Source organism: Lactuca serriola, chromosome 9 (genome assembly GCF_051521515.1).
Source record: "Lactuca serriola cultivar US96UC23 chromosome 9, Lser_US96UC23_V15, whole genome shotgun sequence".
Taxonomy (NCBI): Eukaryota; Viridiplantae; Streptophyta; class Magnoliopsida; order Asterales; family Asteraceae; genus Lactuca; species Lactuca serriola.
The window spans coordinates 138,239,462-138,258,243 of record NC_136416.1 but is presented as its reverse complement, the minus strand read 5'-3'; the positions used below and the strand labels follow the sequence as shown (position 1 = coordinate 138,258,243).

General features: G+C 43.4%; 1 protein-coding gene and 1 non-coding gene across 2 annotated transcripts; both read left to right on the top strand.

The window, feature by feature from the left end:
* The first annotated feature begins 5,339 nt into the window (after window positions 1-5,339).
* On the top strand, window positions 5,340-5,995 carry LOC145073834 (putative mitochondrial protein ymf1). The gene has a single exon (XM_079020319.1). It carries the CDS (start codon window positions 5,485-5,487, stop codon window positions 5,971-5,973), a length of 489 nt encoding a protein of 162 aa, XP_078876445.1. The 5' UTR covers window positions 5,340-5,484; the 3' UTR covers window positions 5,974-5,995.
* A 2,973-nt stretch (window positions 5,996-8,968) lies between these two features.
* Window positions 8,969-9,041, top strand: TRNAK-UUU (transfer RNA lysine (anticodon UUU)). Its single transcript has one exon. It is a non-coding gene; the product is annotated as a tRNA-Lys (tRNA).
* Window positions 9,042-18,782: the final 9,741 nt, after the last annotated feature.

Genomic DNA, 18,782 nt, shown 5'->3' with positions numbered 1-18,782 from the left:
GTAGATCCGTCCCACTCTCCGGACCTCACCTCTGCTTTTTTGGAGTACGGGATGACTCGGATGGGCAGATAAAACAGAACCTGTCAGTTACGCCTTTAGGGGCCGCCACGTATAGCTTTAGTTTATGCTGTAGCATCGGTTATTGCTCTGGTTACGAATGACCCAATCTATCTATGGCAACCACCCCTACTTTTAGTAGATGGAGATGCGCACCTAGGAAAGCGCGGAATAGACCTACGTATCGGCCAGTTCCGGGGCAGAGATAGGGACCATGAAAGCATGGGATTCAATCGAACCTTTTCGGACAATTCCTAACGCAGAAGAGGGATGCTAATAAGCTGACAGCTCAGGCATGGCTTCAATAGCGAAAGAAGTTCTTTCTGATTTGAATCAAGAAAGACAATGAATTTACGAGATCTTGATCCGTTCAGTGCCTTCACTTGTGAACAACAGGGACCCATTCTATTGATTGCTTCTCTGCCCCAGCTCTAACAAACTGGTTTTTCTTTCTCACAGAATTAGGGAAATCATTAGATTCTTCTTCCTTCTTTCGGTAACATATACCGAGATAGGCTGGGAAATCCCCCTTCGATAGACAGGTGGCAACTTGACCTCTAAGTAAGGACAGGAACGCCCGTGCCCAATCAAACACCACAATCATGAAAAGCACCTGAACCGAGACCTAAAGCTGAACCGCTGAAGGAACCTCTTTCCGTTGTTAAAGCAAGTACGCTTTTCAAGCTTTTTCCTTACTCTTACTAAAGCAGGCACACGCAAAACTCTCTATTTGGCTTTTCACTGAAACCAATACGTCTAAACATAAGGTAGGTGCTTTCACGACTCACTAAACGGGGGATCAAAATCTTTGCGCAGTAGAGGCGGAGGACGATGCGAATGTAGAGGACACAGCATATCCAGGGAAGGAAGATGGACTGGACTCACTCTCATTCATGGCATGGGCAAAAGCAGCCCTAATGACTTTCAGTGAAGATATGCTTATATGGCGAAGTCAGTCACAAAGTCTATGTTCGTATGCTTTCACTCTAAGCCGACCATCCAAAAAGGATGTGCACAATTGATCATTGACCGCAGTCTTCTCTTTTCTCTCCCAATGTGGGGAACTTTTTTTGGTTTTTTTCTCTTCAGCACAACACTCAATGGTGATGCATGGCGTCATTACTGAATCCTTTCATTGACCTTTCTTTTCTATAACGAAAAAAGCCCTCCTCTCGGTGATGTGGGTGAGAAACCCAAATCAGAAAAGCTCAGCAAGCCAATGGCTCAACGGTTCTCACCACCCTCCTCTGGCGCAAACACCGTTTGCTGCGCTGCGCTCATCACGAGAAGCCGGGGAACTCTCTTGGGTGGACTTCAAGCGCGATGATAGTCATTCTGAAGTTTTCTACTATGCCATCTTTATTAGTTCAAAGACCGGGCTTGGGGGTTGGTCTCAGTGGTCAATGAAAATGTACTAGTGTGCTGTCTTAACATGCAGAAATTTTATTAGACTGCTAGCTTTACCAGCGGTAGGAGGGTGAAAAGACGGTGCATGAGCGAAGTAGGATCCTCTTTTTTTGTATCCCATCGACGATATTCTTTGGTTTTGGTACATAACAATTTGCATAAGCAAAGTCGAATATTTGTTACAAATCTAGATCCTGCACTCTCATCTCTAGTCTCTAGCTATCATCTTAGTATATTAGTCAAGCTATATCTTGTACTTTCTTGGGCCTAACTAAGAAAAGAGAACAAGAAAAGCAAAAGCAAATACGACTTTCAGCCAGGCTGCTTCATTCAAGTCTAGGACTTAGGCAAGACTTATAAATCGAGCAGTTATAAAGCAGTTTAATCGCATTTATCATCTCTCACTTAGCTCTGATCTGGTGTCGTCGCTCACAGTCCAAGAAGAGTAGTCCTTTCATTGGCTAGCGGGATTACGCTTAATGGGATAGACCGATCATCGCTTCCTTCCTCTACTAGTTCTGGAGTCAAGCCAGCAAAGAAGTAGACTCCTTCCTTTTTCACTGGCTAGCATCATAGGGATATTCGACGTTTAATGAGATAGTCTAGTTCTAGACTAAAGCTAGCAAAAAACAAGACTGAGGTCGATAGGGGCATTACTAGTAATTGCTAAGGTGCTTTATTAAGTATTTTCCACGCTCCTCTCCAGTCTCTTTCCAGCCTTTGTGATTTCATATACTATTCCCGTATGCCATATCTCTTATTCAATCTTGCTATACGTCCAAACTCGGTAGTTGGAAGCAGAACTGAGACTGGATGTGACTGAAGGAAAAGGGAGATAGGTGTGATAGGAGGGCACGGTTAAACAGGTAAGCGAAGGCTCTCTCTCTCTCGCTCTGTGGTCTTGTGTGAACTCCTTTCCGCCCATTATTGATCTTCACTCTAAGTGAGCAGGTCAAAGCAGTTGAGGTGATAGCAATAGTAAGCAGGGAAGCAGAAGCAAAAGGTCTTAAAAGAACTTTTGTGTAATAAAGCTTCTTGGTCTCATTTCATTGGTCTCTAAGGCAAAGTCTCGCTTAATCGTTCATCAATCTTTTTCTGTAAGGCCTCGGGCCCCACGAATTCCGATTTCTGTTTTTGTTTGTATTAAAGTGTTGGTAGCTTCTAGCCTCGAGCTGGACAGTCTCATCGGCAGGGGTACTATAGATATATCATAACTCTCTAATTGAGACTCAATCTATACAATCAATCAATTAGTATGTGCAATATACCGGTCTTTACGATATGCTCTTTCAAATAGATCACAGATCTTCCCGCTTAGCTGCACTGCTCTCTGAGCTCTTTTGTCCGCTATCGCTTCCTCTAGTACTAGCTCTGATCTCTCTTCAGCAGTTGCAGTACGATTCTTTAATTCATCTCCTGCCCTTTATAGTCGTAATCGCTAGAAACTCTATATCATTGGCAATTGGCATTGGCGTAATCTTTTTTCTCCTGTCGGAAGGGGGTCCTGTCGAAAGCAAGAAAAGGCATTGCAAATGGCGTGCCCTTACTCTAATTCTAAATAAAGCTCTTTTGCGCTCTTGGTCAGGCCTGTAACAAGTATCTAAAAAATCTTTTCTTTTCGGCCTATGGTTCGGTCAAAGCAATGACTTGAGTGAGTAAGGAAGTAGGACCTTTTTACCCCGGCTGTGAGTTATTACTGACCCCTCTCTGTCTCTCCCCCGCGCTGTGAATGAAGTGAGTAATTCGTTGGTGCTTTCCCTTCAGTAAGTAGTTCGGATGGCTGGATACATGCTATGCTCTGCCACGCTTGCCTGACCGCGAGAAGCCTTAGGGTAAAATAATCTTGAACAACAATTTGAGAGCATCTTTGGAATTGAAAGAAGGGGCTAACCTGACTTTCACTTTCATAAAAAGAGAAAACTGGACTTGCACTTTAAGAAATGGAATTGCGATGAGCCAGAAGTTAGAATCTCGCCTAACCACCTGTCTCCGTCTCCCGTAGTTCCCCCCAGAAACATCCGTTTGCCTACTTCTACTCTGGCTGGGGGTAACAGTCTTTTTGAGAACCAAGTGGCCCTTGAGGAAGACCTTCAGAAAACCCCTCTAACTCGGGGAAAGGAATTCAAGCCCATAAAATGAGTCAAGTCTATGATAGGTACTAATAGTCTTTATGGCGCTCTTACCCCTTATGCAAAGCACCAATGACTTCGGTCTTCTGAAAGGGGCTTAGGGCATATCATCAAAGAAAGAATCCCGAGGAAGGGGGTGAAGCTGAGGTTAGAAACGGTTTCTCCCGCTGTTGCTAGTTCTTCCGTTGTTGGTAGTTCCTCAGGTCGGGTTGTTTATTTTTCAGAGCTTTTTCAATTCTTTCAGAACCTTTCGTATGCGCCTATTGGAAGATTTGGGCTACCTCCTCTCTTTCCGATCTCATTCAGATAATAAGTCAGTCCGGTTTATTAGATAGTGAGTGGGTAAGAGAGGTGCTTGGTCTGTCTCCGAATGTGGGCCTAGAAGCATTAGCCGAGTCTCTGAATATTCCCGAGGGTTCTCAGGATAAAGACAGCCTTAAGGTGCTAACGGAGCTTCCACGGTCTCAGTCCATGAAGGTGCTTGCTTTATTGGTTGGCAGCTTGGTTATAGTCGTTATGAAGAATGAAGGAGCGACGAAGGAGCTCACTTCCACGACATGGGAAAGGATCATGGGATGAGGAAAAGAAAGAAAAGGTGCAAGGTGAGGAGATATCGAGAGGTAGAATAGGTGAAATGAGTTCAAAGGAATTAGTTAAGACACGCTTCTTTAGCACAGGCCACGGAGTGAAGTTGGAAGGTTCAATGAACTACGCGAAGGGGAAATCTTGGGCGCTATTGTTGTCTATATACAAGTGGCGTAGGCGAAGCTGTGGCGACTCGTGGAGTAGACAACGAGCTCCGCTTGAACAGAAAGCAGCAAGCTGCAAGCACTACTCCAAAAGCAGTGAGCTCCGCAACAAAAGCGAAGCGAGCCGCGATAGCCTATTAAGTTTTTCAGCTGCATCGTATCGTACTATGGGAGGGGTCCGTACCTCCTTTAGATAGAGCCCCCCTGCTCCTAATGTAGAGCTAGAACTACTGCTACCGTGGAATCCGCGGTCACACATAAGTATCTCGCTTTCCAAAAAAAGTGGCTGCTAATTAGCACTAATGCTAATGGGGACCATCGATCAAGAAGGACTTCGGAGACTGCAATCGAATTGATCAAAAAAGAGAAATAGGGCCAACTCTTCTAGTTGCGCCTCTAACCTTACTACGCTACCCTGATCAAAGGTCGAATTCAGCAGGACTGCAGGCACGAAATGCCGATCAAATCCGTTAAAGGAAGCCTAATCAAAGCGGGCAAACAAGAAGATCTGACTGAGTTGATGATGGACCGGATCTCGAAAGGCGAGAGGCTTTCATAAAGACGTATGAGAAACGGAGGGTCGAGAGAGGCTTATTGCACGATCCACCCAACCGCTAATAAATGCTACATAAGATAAGAGAGTGGGAGGCCGGCCCCCGCCCATCTGGAGGTGCACACCCATTTATGAACATATACAAAGGGCTAAAGAGAGAAGTCCATGGAGAACTACCAAATCCAATGACTTTGATTTATTCGTACCATTCTGTCATCGATCACTGCTGGGTCGGTTGGTGAGTCACCCAAAAAAAGCATTGAGAAAGGTCAAGCATATATGTTTTATGAAATGATCAGCAGTTTCATTTATGCTATGCCCTGCATCGTGTTCGTCTGTGTTTATTGAGCTTTCAGCGCCATGCGCTTTGCTTCGCTTTATAAAAGAGAGAGAGCCTTGTCTTGAGAGTGAAAAGAAAGGGCAAGCGATAGAAAGGATAGCCCCTCGCGCGTTCACGAGAACTACTAGAAAATGGTGAGATCATTAGATCATTAGTGAAAGAAGGACCAACGACGATCCTATCCTAAAGGAGAAGAAGGAGTAGGAGGAGTCAGTTTTCTTTGAAGATCGAGGAATCAATCTCCCAATTATGCCATTCGGAAGAAGTCTTCTACAGAGGGAAAGCCTGTTACGAGTAAGTGGAGAGGAAAGATCTCCAGAGATTCTTATCTCATTCCATTCCAGTGGCTCAACCAGTAACCAATGGCGAAAACTAAAAAATCCATGGTTTCCCGGTAGAACCCTATTTCGCCCAAGTTGTTTCAGAACCGGAAAAAAGAAGCGGTTTTTCGCACAGCTTGCGCATAGTGCAGGTCCCACTTGTATATCGTATTTGGCCGAAGAAGCATCGGACAGGTTGGAGTTCTTACCTTTTTGGGATTCCATGGACCAAGATCTGCTTTTATTATATGGGCAATACCGATCTACTTTAGTAGATCATATGGATGTAGAAAAAGCTTCTCATTTTGATGAATTGGAAACATCTCTTTTCCATTTCTATTTACCCAGTTCATATCTTTGTTTCGTGTGTTCCCCGGAGGAATTCGATCTCTTCAATCTCGGGATACCACCTAAATAACTATAACTGCGACCAGAGAGTCAAATAGGTCGGGAAGAAAGAGTCTGAGGTTGGGTTGGACGACATACATCTTGGTTGGTCCCACCACCACTGGGGATTGGACATATATAGAATCTTTCTTCTAAAAAAGTCTTATTATATATATATATATATATATATATATAATTTTATATTCTTATTTATTTAAATAGCCGCAAGACCACAAAATGGGGTGAAAAAAACCGAAAGCCCTTCTTTTAAGTTCCTCCCAGATACATGGCTTACATACCCGGCTCAACATTCTTGGAAAACAATCGAATCGAGGGTCCGGAGGAGAATTGGCCATTCAATCTTGTGAACTAATCGAGACCGAAATTGGAGAAAGAGATACGAACGGAAAGGAATAACCAATCGATGAAAGAACATGAAACCATTCTGTTTCAATAGAGGTACGAGAAAGGGTTGGGGGCAATGAAGTAGGTGAAGTGGTTGGATTTTGCGAGCTATTCCCACCACTGCTGGATGTGATTCCAAGAGCCGAACGAGAATGAATACCACACAGAAAAGTCAAGACCAGGCTCCCTAATGGAATGTTTAACCGATCCATTCCGGATCGACCGAATTGGTACGGAAGTTGTAACATGGGAAAACCACGGAAAACACGACTTATTTGAATAACCCGGTGACCTACCAATTGTAGAAGTAGGATTTTTGGCAAGCAATAAGCACTTAAATAATACAATTCAAGTGTACCATCTTCTTTCTCATTTCGAGGAAAAGGTGCAGAAGGAAAAGGAAACAACGGAGGGATCCGAATCGGACCTAAATGGGAATGACATGAAAAGGCTTTTTCAAAACCTAGCATTAAGGGCGTTACAACGATATATGAGAGGAATGGAGAAAAACTCATGATTGGTGTGGAGGGGAAGGTCTGTTTATAATATAGTTCAAGAAAGAGTCGTCTCATTTCCTTACTTCTTCGTTCTTTCTAATTCATTCACTTCAAGACTGGTTCTGAACGCCGCGTAACATCATCTTCAACCAACCTCCATCGTACCGGTGCGACCACTAAAGAATTGCTTATACACTAAACAGCTGCTTATATACGCTTACTAAAAGACTGACTTTTATTCATATTCAATTCATTAGGCCAGCGTGAAACTAAGAAAGATAGATGTGCCTAAGGCGTAAGCAAACTGTGCACGCTAAGAGAAGAGGAGAGATGTTCGCAATGACTACCACAAGAAAGCCACCCCCTCTCTCTAAAAGGGCCCGTCACTTCGTTCGTACCTTCTTGGCTTAGGCTTGCAACTTCACTTACTTTATGGCCTTGCCGCCTTTTTATAGCAGAAGCTAAGCGCTTGAAAAGCGCGCTAAGAAAGGTTGCTTCTGTCGGCCTTTATGTGCAACAGTCCACCAGTAGCGGAAGATAGGGTTACCGTACATACAAGAGTCTTCCAGTTCTTACGGAAGCTCTTTCTTACCAGTCAAGTAGTACAACTGCTGTCTCTTATCTTATAGCCCGGTGCGGCGGGTCGCCTTTTTAATTCAGTAGATAAAAGAAAGTATTAGATAAGGAGTAGGTGAGTGAGTCCTCGCTGACCTGAGCGATTTCGATCACCTAGCAGGCCTTTTCTTTGGTAGGTAACATCGCCAAAGCGTATCATCAGATTTGACTATGAAGGAAGGAACTCGGCAGAAGATCGGTCTGCAAGAAAGGCCTACTTATCCACGGGTTCATTGACAAAACCGCCGTAGGAATGGAGACGTTTCAATAGAGCGGAGGCGAACTGATCAACGAGAAAGAGGCCCTACTCACTACAAAGGAATACACCACAAGATCGAACTGCACTCATGCCTCTCCCGCATCAAGTTGACCGCCAGACTGGAGCTTCGTAACATGTTGACGAAGACCTCCGAACTGAGGGTTCGGTCAGTACAAGAGACTACTTTGTCTCCTCGGAAGAAGAATAGCCCCGCTCTCTAGCCGACTGATCCCGTTGATCAAACTGGGAGGGAACGTGTCACATTAGAGGTGAACGATCAGAGGTGTCCTCTAATCACTACGATGAGCTGGTCCCTCTTTTAGTAGACTCAGATATGAATATTCATGAAAAAATGAATGCCTCTTTCACAGCTAACCCCATTTTCTTAATGCCGAGACTTTCTCTTTCGTCGAGCCCCGAGCTTGTGGTCCTCCTTTGAGTTTGGGTTCAATTGGATGAATCTGTCAAGTCAAGGTCAACGTACGTAGCAGCAAGGATGGTGCATTGCCTCTTTCTCGTTCTCGCTCGGGAGCCAAAACGAACACGCCTGCTACCTACTGTACTGGACCTTCGACCAGGCATTCTACCTTTGTCGAATCGGAACCAATACCACTGCATTGCGCTCGAACAGTTGAGCGGCCGCCGGCCCTTCCGTGCACAGATATAGATTCATTCTTCGTACCTGGTCCAGCCTCACAACCCTTCGCGGGTTGGTAAGAAGTCAGTCTTGTTTGGTAAGACGGAATTTTACAAAGAAAAGAGAGTGCTCGCCCCGGCCAACAAAGACCGTAATTACATAGATAACTGCTCCTCCCCTTCTCCGTCTTTAAGGCTTTAAGGCGAACCGTATGGCGGCTGGAAATAAAGACGACCTCACCTTCTCGTAGATGGTGTCAGTGAGAGCCATTTTAGTACCCCCCCGTTGACCTTTTTTTGTAGATAGAATCTTCAATGAGTGGAAACAAGCAACCTTACTAAGCTAAGAAAGGTGCTTGTTGAGTAAGGCCGGCTTTCTTCGAATGCTTGAGCGCTTCTTTCTCATATCGATCATTCAATATCCTTGACTTTTCAATAAGGGGCGTGTTAGCTAGGCCGTTTTCTTGCAGGAGTGCTAGCGCGCGCCCTTACGTTTTCTTCGCTTGCTCTGCAGTACGAGCCTCATACAAAGCCGCGCCCCTTTAATATGATGAAGAGGGGCCGCCCTCTTTTCTTTTCCGCACCAATCCTTATTTACTACTACATCTTTTTTGGGGTGTATAGCTCAGTTGGTAGAGCATTGGGCTTTTAACCTAATGGTCGCAGGTTCAAGTCCTGCTATACCCAAACCTAACTTGCACTATACTATGAGTAAGGATGCGTAGTAGCGCAAAGAGCACTCTTTGGCCTTTAGATTAGAGGCGCTTCGCCGTCTTTGATTGGATGGAAACATCTATCTAAAGTGTGCAGTGAAGGAGAAGAGTAAATAGTAGGGGAAAGAAGAAAATGGCACATTGACATTCATCTTCCTCTCGAAGGGCTTTGAGAAGAGGGGCAACAATGAAGATACCGAGACCGTGTCTATGGGGTCTTAGTAAGAATCTGTTGCAAGCAAATGCATGTAAGGGAGGAATGCTCGCATTAAGATTTAAAACTTGTCGTCTACTTGAAGGAAATGTTTGGAACAGGAAACTTACAATAATACAACGCCGCATTCTTCGAAGATTGAGGAACAAGACGAGATCTATTAAGAGAATGATTTATTCTCGAAAAAATCTGAATAGTTACATCCAATTACAAACTACACGAAAGTTGCCCCTTGATTTGAATTTTATCTTTGTTATCAATACCTTTTTTTTTCATTAGCTTTGGCGTTCCGGTTGCCTTTAGCGCCGGCGAGAGTCTTTCAGCCGTACCTTCCCATTCGGATTGGTTTACCTTTACCGAGGATATGCTGGAAGACTCAGCGAGTTCCGGGCGTAGTAGTAGTACCTCAGCGGTAAATCAACCGCTTCCGGGGGAACAAGCTACGCCTCCCGCTCTTCCGGGAGCTCGGACTCCGCCCTACACCCCTACCCCTATGGCCCGGAGGAAGTGATAGGAGGGGATTCGGTCCGCTCTATAGAGGGCCGCCTCCTGTCGGGCAAAACAGCGCCTTCGTCGCTAGATATATATCTAGCCCGGATCAACGCCGAGGACCTATTCGAGGTCAAGGTGGATATCATCCGGGAGATGGCGGGCCTGCATCCAAGTGGCGATTGGCTGGGGCGGGGGGCTCGAGCCCTCGATAATCCGAGGGGGAAGGAGTCCTTGGGGGAGCTCCTTCAAATGCGTAGAGACCTACGGGCTAGGAATTTAAAATCCGAGACCTTCGGCCTATTAAAGGAGAAGGTTTTCCTTAGGGATACCCCCCCCTCAGAAGGCTCTTCCGCATAGTCCCGCGATCCACAAACGGACGCATGGGACTATGCCTTCCTAGCCGCGTGCAGCCTACCTGCGGGAGACCGTAACGTCAGTCACTAAGTACTCCATACGTGGGAAATGATAGCAGAATTCGTTCGGATCCTCCCACATGTTCAATCTTTTTTTAGCGGTTTCCCCAGAGATCTTTATCATTAATGCAACCTTCATTTTGCTCATTCATGGAGTTGTATTTAGTACGTCTAAGAAATTTGATTATCCACCGTTAGTCAGTAATGTGGGTTGGCTTGGATTACTTAGTGTTGCGCGCCTAGGAGGGCAGCGCGCTTTGGGATGCGGAGGAGCTATTATCGCCCAGTTCGCTAACCTAATGCGGCACTGGGTTCGGACCGCAGGGAACCGTAGCATGGGGGGCTTAGAATCCTTTTGCCGCCGCAAGGCTGGCTAATCGTACGCAGCAGGCTCGAAGACCCCTGGTTCTGAAAGGCACATGAGTCCGAACGCTATGTTGAATGTGCGACCGACACTAGGTAGGTACCTGTGCAGGTGAGGCGTCGGTCGGTCCTAGAAACGGCGGCAGCGGCGCGAGGAGTTCACGACCGAACGTGCTGCAACCTAGGGATCACCAGGCAGCTCTTTCGCTCTCTTGGGATCGGGGGGCATAGCACAATTCTTCTTGGAGGAGGGTTGGTTTGCCCGGGTGACTGATCCTGCCATAATGTAATCCTACCTATACTATAGCACCGACACCCGAAGTAGAGCATACATATGACGATCTTCATGCATGAATAGCGGGGAGGAAAGAAAGGGCGGTAGATGATAATGAGAAAAGGCGCCACGTCTGGGCGGGCGGAATGGATGAGCGAAAGGTGTCATGCCATGGAGTGGGTAATATCCCGAGTCTCATGTAAGACAACTAAATGCACCTCGAGGTGCTGCCGAGGAACTGAGGGACCTTCTCGAGCACAGGATAGGTAATTGAGAGATAGAGCTAGCCTATTCGTTATGGGGAATCAATGCTCCGGGCCGAATAGAGCTTACCTACGGCACCTGGCTTTCTCCGGCGCATATTAGCTTAGCTGCGCTTAATAGGCCGGTTTGCCTTCCTCTCTGGCGGCCTCCTTACCTTACCCCCGCTACACTCTCACTCCAAGCTACGCCTGCTGAGCAAGATGCATTGCGATTTCCTCTTCTGTGGACGCACCTATGACCCGGGACGGGAAGAGAAAGACTTTTTTCTACGGCGAGCTTTCTCTCATAAAGCCAAAGACGCCCCAAGACAAGTTCCAACTGTTGGGAAGGGGACATGATCAATAGAACCTGGCTGGATCCGGGCTGGGAGAGGGGCGCCCATTCCTAACCACTTTCGAAAAGGTTCGCTCATGCTGGAGGGAGCATCCCCACTTAGTGATCGGTCCGCTAGTTCACGCAAATCCGAAGAAGTTATCACGGACGAGCCACATGCAGGGAAACTTGCACGTGTGGTTCTGGCCGGGCTTTCCTGAGGTATCTAATAACCTTGCTTCTGCTCGCCGATGGCGCACCTCTCCTAACTATTGCCCATTTATTCTCGAATAATCTTTTTAGGAGGGACAATTTTACATATTTCTGCCAAATCCTTCTATTATTAAGTACGGCTGGTACCATTTCGATGTGTTTCGATTCTTCCGAACAAGAGAGGTTTGATGCTTCTGAATCCATTGTATTAATTCCACTTCCTACTCGCAGTATGCTCTTTATGATCTCGGCTTATGATTCAATTGCCATGTATTTAGCTATTGAGCCTCAAAGTTTATGTTTTTATGTGATCGCAACATCAAAAAGAAAGTCTGAATTTTCCACGGAAGCCGGCTCGAAATATTTGATCTTAGGTGCATTTTCCTCAGGAATCTTATTGTTTGGGTATGATCGGACAACTACCGATATCTATTAATATCTTTTCTTAGAATGTTGTTGTTAAATATATATCTATCTATATCGTAAACTATCGGATCGAGTATTACTTAGATGTGAAACTTGCGGACCTCATTGGTTGTGACATTGATCTTATGGGGGGAACGAAATCAAAGAATATATAGACTGACTTCTAGAGACCCTCTATGTAGTTGTCTATCTAGGGTGATCGATTTACATCTTTCCCCATAGCCCTGGGGCTGTGTCTCGATCTCCTATGTGCGAAATCTAAGGGACTTGTTCCTATGGAGATTCCCCTTGGTCTAATTCCACGCCTTATGACGAAAGGGGAGTCGGCGTGGCGTAAAGTGCAGATTGGGGGGAGTAGATAAAAATTCCCTTCTGGGGTATTCCGAAGGTGTAACCTAGGCAACAAAAAAGGGGCCCGATACTTCAACTAGAGGAGCGACCTGTTGGTTCACCAAACCCCGACTCAGCGTCACACGTTCTCCAGGTCCGAAGGGATCCAACGCCCAACTACCGACTCCTCCCGGAATTGCGTTATCGGAGCCGAGCCAGGAATGGCCGTTAGTGGACACCCACCTTCACCAGTTAGAGAGGCCCTCTTTAATACATTAAGAAAAGATGTTCACAGGGGCCAGAAAGACTCGGTCATAGGAACTTAGACCACCTACGCGCTGGTGAAAACCACCTCGACCGGATCAGAGTAAACAACAATGTCGAATCAGGCCGCCCCTTGCCTTGAAAGAATTAACACGCGGCCACCAGCTTTCCCAAAATAAGGGGGGATCTGCTGCTTACTGCTCACGGAAACATCCGACCTATACTATAAGTCGTCCGCCTATTTTTCTGATCTCCTTTCCTTCTATTAATCAGATTTTTGGCTTTGACCGGTGAAAAATGGGGTTGATGGTGTTGGCTAAAAAATAGGGAGAGAGGAGAGCCTTGGGGTACGCTCACTTCTGCATTTTTGTTTAGGTTCTCGAGATTCTCAATCGCTTTTTTTAGTGGGGAGGAATAGTGCGTGAATGACGATTCTCAGATGAGGGAATCGTTCCTCTCTAAATAAAAAGAAGCTAGTTCTATGGATAGAGCTTTCACGTCTGCGCATAGAAGACTTTTTTTTCCCTTCCATTCCGTTCTTACCATATCATGGGCAGTTGGGTTGGAATCCGTGTGATGGTTAGAAAGTGCTTTCAAATATTCTTCGCATCCCCAGAGAGATACATTGTTTCCATTGTGACTTGGTCGTCAAAAGGGGCACTACTAGTGTTGTGTACTTTTCATTGGAGCACACCTTTCGCTAGGAAGGGATCAATAACGAGTACGAAATGCTTTTCACATACAAGTCGGATAGCGCGATAAGGCAGTTACACTCCTCCGCCTGGCATTCCAGTTCAAATACTAGTGAGGTAGACAACCTCATGTCATGCGTTAAAATAGTAATGACCTTGCCTACGGGCTCATTGGGACACTCAAGTACGAAGGAATTCTCCACTTAATTAAGGAAGGTGTCAGAGACAGAGGATCAAAGCAATGGAAAAGCAAGGGAACGGGGCGACCGGAGGGAGGGTTTGGTATGGTAGTGAGACCAATAGGGAAACATAATAAATAGGGAGTATGTGAAAGATCCATTGACACACGAAGGTAGAAGTCAGGTGTGTATTACATAGCATAGCTACTGAATTCGCAAAGACTCCTTCCTTTTTTAAGTTAAGTGAGGAACTCGCCTGAGGGAAAGGGATTGCGACCTTCAACTCCCAAGATATATCATATAATATAGCATGTTTCCCTAAGGAAGGATTGGAGTTATTTTCCTTCGGTCCATAAACGCAAGAATCGCGAGACGGCAGACATCGGCCGATGAGGCTAGTAGGGCCCTAGTCCTGTAACCATTTAGAAGGGGCAATGAGAATTCCTAACTGAGAAGTCACCACGAGCATAAAAATCTGATTGGAACTTGAAAGAGAAGTGCATTTTTGAATGCCTAACTGAACGTTCAAGATTGGATTCAGAAGCTCAGGCGACCGGAAGGGAGGCGAGCGAAGTGAGGCCACTTTAGAGTCCCTCTGCCAAAGAATTTCATAGAGATAAATGGTTCAGCTCCCTTCTAAGCCTTGAGAGGATTAGAGGAATCGTCGATGAAAGTGTTACTTACTTACTTACTTACGAAGATCGACTGGATAACCTTCTACTGACAGAGTGGTGGGTGCTATTGTCTTATCTTATCCCTTCTTCTTTTACCCCGACCCGGGGCTGGTCATTCAGTTCAGTCAAGTTCATATGCTTTCCAACGTGGGAGTAAAGGGAGTTGGTAGCATTCCCCTGGCTTTCCATTTCCTTAGACTCTAGCCTCTAAGAAAGATCGAGATAAGGGCATTTCTTTGAGAAAGCATGGAATCCGAGTAGTTCTATGTCTCCGTTTTCTTCAGGTAAAGTCTCCGAATATAGCAGTTACTGATAAGGTAGACAAAAAGCAAGGTTAGCTATCGGATTGGTAGTAAGCAACATCGGAAGGTAGCAGAACGAAGTATTGCAATAGTCCCAGCAGCCAGAGACTAAAGCAGGTTGAGAGCCAGACTGGCTAACGAGGAAGTGTAGTTGCTTCAAAGCAGGATATGAAAAGGCTAGACAAATTCTTTTGTCATTTACCAAAATGTTAAAATTTATATTTTATAAACTTGTTGTATAAAATATAAAGCTTTTTCCTTCTTCCTTTTATTATTTATAAAATAAGAGTCAAAAAAGGAAGATTATGGTTTTTTGATTATTTAAATGAGAGAATGACTCTTTGAATATTTAAATAATAGTATGGCTTTTTATTATTTGAATGAGTGAATGGCTATTTGATTATTTAAATAAGGGCATGGACTTTTGGTTAGTTTATTTAAAAAGTAGGACAATGTTTCTACTATATATACAAGACTCGAGGATTTCATTTGGTCTTGGATTTGATACACCAAAAACCATAACACATATATATATATATATATATATATATATAGAGAGAGAGAGAGAGATGAGTCTCTCTCATCTTTTGTTCTTGCCTTGAAGTTTACTTGCATTTCCTTACTCTCTTTGGCTCATATTTTGATATGAACTAAAGCTTAAGAGTTTATGGACTAGCTGTCAGATTAGGTGTCTCTCTCTATACCAAAGGTCTTCGGTTCATATTTCATCTATGACTCCTTTCTAAGTACCTTGGCCGAAATTTATCTTCTATTACTCTCTCTCTCTCTCTATAGTTTTCCTTGGTTGCTTGAGTTTGTTTGTGAACCATTAGAGGCGCGACACTTGTGACGCTTGCTACCAAAGGTCTTCCAAGTAAGGATTCAAGATCGTTTACAATAACAATCTCAAAGGTTTGTATTATAACCCTTTTAAGTGATTTTCGATTATACACTAGGGATCTTGTCACACCCTGTTAAAGCGGAAACACGAAAGGTGATAGGCTAAGGCCTCATAATACAAGGTAAATAGGAGTAACCATAATTATTGAGCATTTTAATTTTACATCATATTCGAAACAAAATTACATTTTAGTTCCATACTACAAAGTCTAATACATAACAAAAGAAATATCAAGTGAAAATTCTTGTTGATGTCTAATTTAGATCACCGACCGTTCCCTAAAAAGCATGCAAAAACGAGCGTTAACTATAAAATAGTTAGTGAGTTCACAGGTTTATAAAGGTACATCATTTCAGTAAGAAAATATAGATTTGTTCAATAAAATTTCCAACTCAAAATGAGTGCTGAATGCCAAAGCACTCCTTTCACAACCAATCCTAACTACCGTTCTTGCCCCATTCCATCATGTCCATGGTTCCCATGATGTCAGTGTTGGATTAGTGTCTAAGCCCGTAACTATATTTGGTAAGTACTTGACCCGATTGTGCATGGTCCTTTTGGGTTGCCTTCACCAAAGCTACATGATAGGATGGTTTATGAATAAAGAGGTTATTATGATTTATTAATATGTTATATGATTATTATATAAAAAGAGAAATCATATGGTTTAATTAATATTAGAGAATAATTAATTAAGAAATAATTATGTGGCTAAAAGAGATTAATTAAATAAAGGGGACTGGAACTGTCAATCGTGTGATAGTTGATTTGGGCTGAGAATCCTTTGGAATTAAGGGGTGGACAAAATTAGAGTGGGAGCCCATCTAATTTTCGTCCAAGACCTTTATTATGGAAGGTTCTTTGGATTGCTTAAGGCCTAAGCTATCCAATTAGGGTTTTGACTGAAACCATAGCAACACAAGTATAAATAGACCCCTTAGGCTTCAGAAATCGGCGAACCCTATTCCTAAGAGTGCTAGAGCCGAATTCTAGAGCCTCCAACCTCTCTCTGACATCATCCTCTTGCTTGTGGTGTTTGTAAGCCATTAGAGGAGTGACATTTGTGACTCTAAGCTGCAAGGACAAGAAGATTCAAGCTTTGAAGAAGAGGTAATCGTATAGATATGTTTTTTTAATGCCCGTGTTTCTAGGCTTTCCATTTTTATCAATATAATAGTCTAGGTTAACCTTTGTAACCCATTTGAAATAATAAGAACGTATTTGCGAATTATGTGTTTTGTGCTTAATTGTGTGTCATAATTGAATTAAGAATAAAAATAAGCGTAAAAATGATATGTTATATAAACCCGATATCGATGCACGAAGATGTAGTGGTTGAGACGAGGTTTCTAAAAATATAAAGAATGCTGAAATCCGAGTTATAACGAAAAAGTTATGACCTGTCGAAGTTTCGCGACAAAACCGGTGTGACACAGCTTCACGTAAATAGTGAATTTATGAAGGAGTGATATTTAGCCTTAGTGATCAACACAAAAGATGTAGATAATGTTGAACCGAGAGTGTGCATAAAAAGAATGCATAAATCTGACTTCGTATGAGGAAGTTATGATTTTTCGAAGATTCAGCTTAGCAGTAGGCAGCCCAAAAGTTCGAATCGAGATTGAGCGAGTTTTAGCCGAAACTTTCTAAATGAGAATCGAATATCTCGTCGATGATAGTGCAACGACAGAAAGAGGGACGAAAACGGACGTCAGACGAAGAAGTTATGAATTTCTAACGAAGTTTTTCTGTCCCGGCCTACTAAAAATAAATAATAAAAAATAAAGTCAAAATTAGCCGACGGAGTTTAAATGTAAGTTCTAGAGTATGATCTGACCAACACGTGGATATAAAGAACGTCGAAAACGGAGTTCGTATGCAAAAGTTATGAATTTTTGAAGATCATGGCACGCATACCAAAGCTTATTCGAAGGGTACGCCTCGCGTACTCCGGTGCATGAACCGCCTCAGACTCGAGTGCTCCGATGACGTAAGCGATGATGTTTCCGAAGCATTACGCCCCGCGTACCGGAGCATTACGCTCAGCGTAATGCAATGCTTCAGCCTCTATAAAAGAGCATGCGAAGGCAACCGATTCTTTTGCCATTTTTCTTCCTTTCTCTCTAAGTTTTGCATCTTTTTGCGTGCCAATTATATCCCGAAGCCCCGGTATCATTCCTAAGTCCTGAAGATCCCGAGAAGTGCAATTCCCGAGCCAAAGCTCTACCTGCGAGGAGCTCGGTTTTTGTGAAGATCTTCCAGATCTACCGAAGAATACTACTTCTACAAGTCGTAGTGCTGTCTCATCATCTTCTGATCAGGTGAGTGTGTAGTTACTTTCTTCTAAGACATAATTATGAAGTATTCGGTGCGAAATACGTGTTATGTGTATATTTTGTTGATTATATGTGTGAATGTATATTCACTTTCTTCTATCTCATAAATGTGGTTTATTCTCTATGAAATACGTGTTATGTGTTTGGGTCTCATATGTTGTTTGGAATATGTATCGAATGAGAATGCTATACAGATTTTAAACTATGTATAAAAATATATATTTTTATCTACTAATATGTTGGGTAGAACATGGGTAGATAGTTGATGTGTGATAAACAGATGAGAGGCCTCGATGTTGTTGTTGTTGATCTAGTCATCTAGCAGAGTATGGATGACGACCACCGACTCTTTCTAGACAGTCTTGTGGAACGCTAGCAGGCTCATAACCTATAGGTGTTGTGAATGTTGTGTTCACCAATGTACTTTATCCCCTCATGGTTGCCTTTAGGACATTTATTGCCGAGGAAGCCCCTTTGCAGTAATGTCCGTCCCGATGAAAATCCTAGATTAGGTCCCTTGTAATAGATGTTGCTTTAGGGACATAAAGTGAGGATAACGGGAATGGGTAATCGGGTTATTGTTGATTGTTAAATTAAACATAATTATTTATTGTGGGTTGAAAACCCTATATGCTCACCAGGCTCCCAAGCCTAACCCACTTAGTTTATTTGTATTACAGGAAGTGGCAGAAGGGCATAAGATGGATGAATCATCAAGTTGTTTTGTTTACAAGTCTGTATATGTATATATTTGTTGAATGACTTGTAATGTTATTGTTTATGCTTTATGGTCTGTATCGGAACATGACATCCCAATTTTTGATTATGAAATGAAATTATATTTCTTTATGAAATGTATTGATAAAAATCTATTTTATAATGTTTTGCTTTTGGGAACAAATTCTGCATCTCTTTTAAAATCAAAAGTATTTACTCTGAAATTATTTCAAAAGCATAAATGAAATCGGTCTTTTCTGGCCGTGATTTTAGGGATGTCACAGTTTTGTTATGTGAATTTTGAATTATATACACTAGATCTAGGGTTTGCAAGTCTTTGATGAATTGC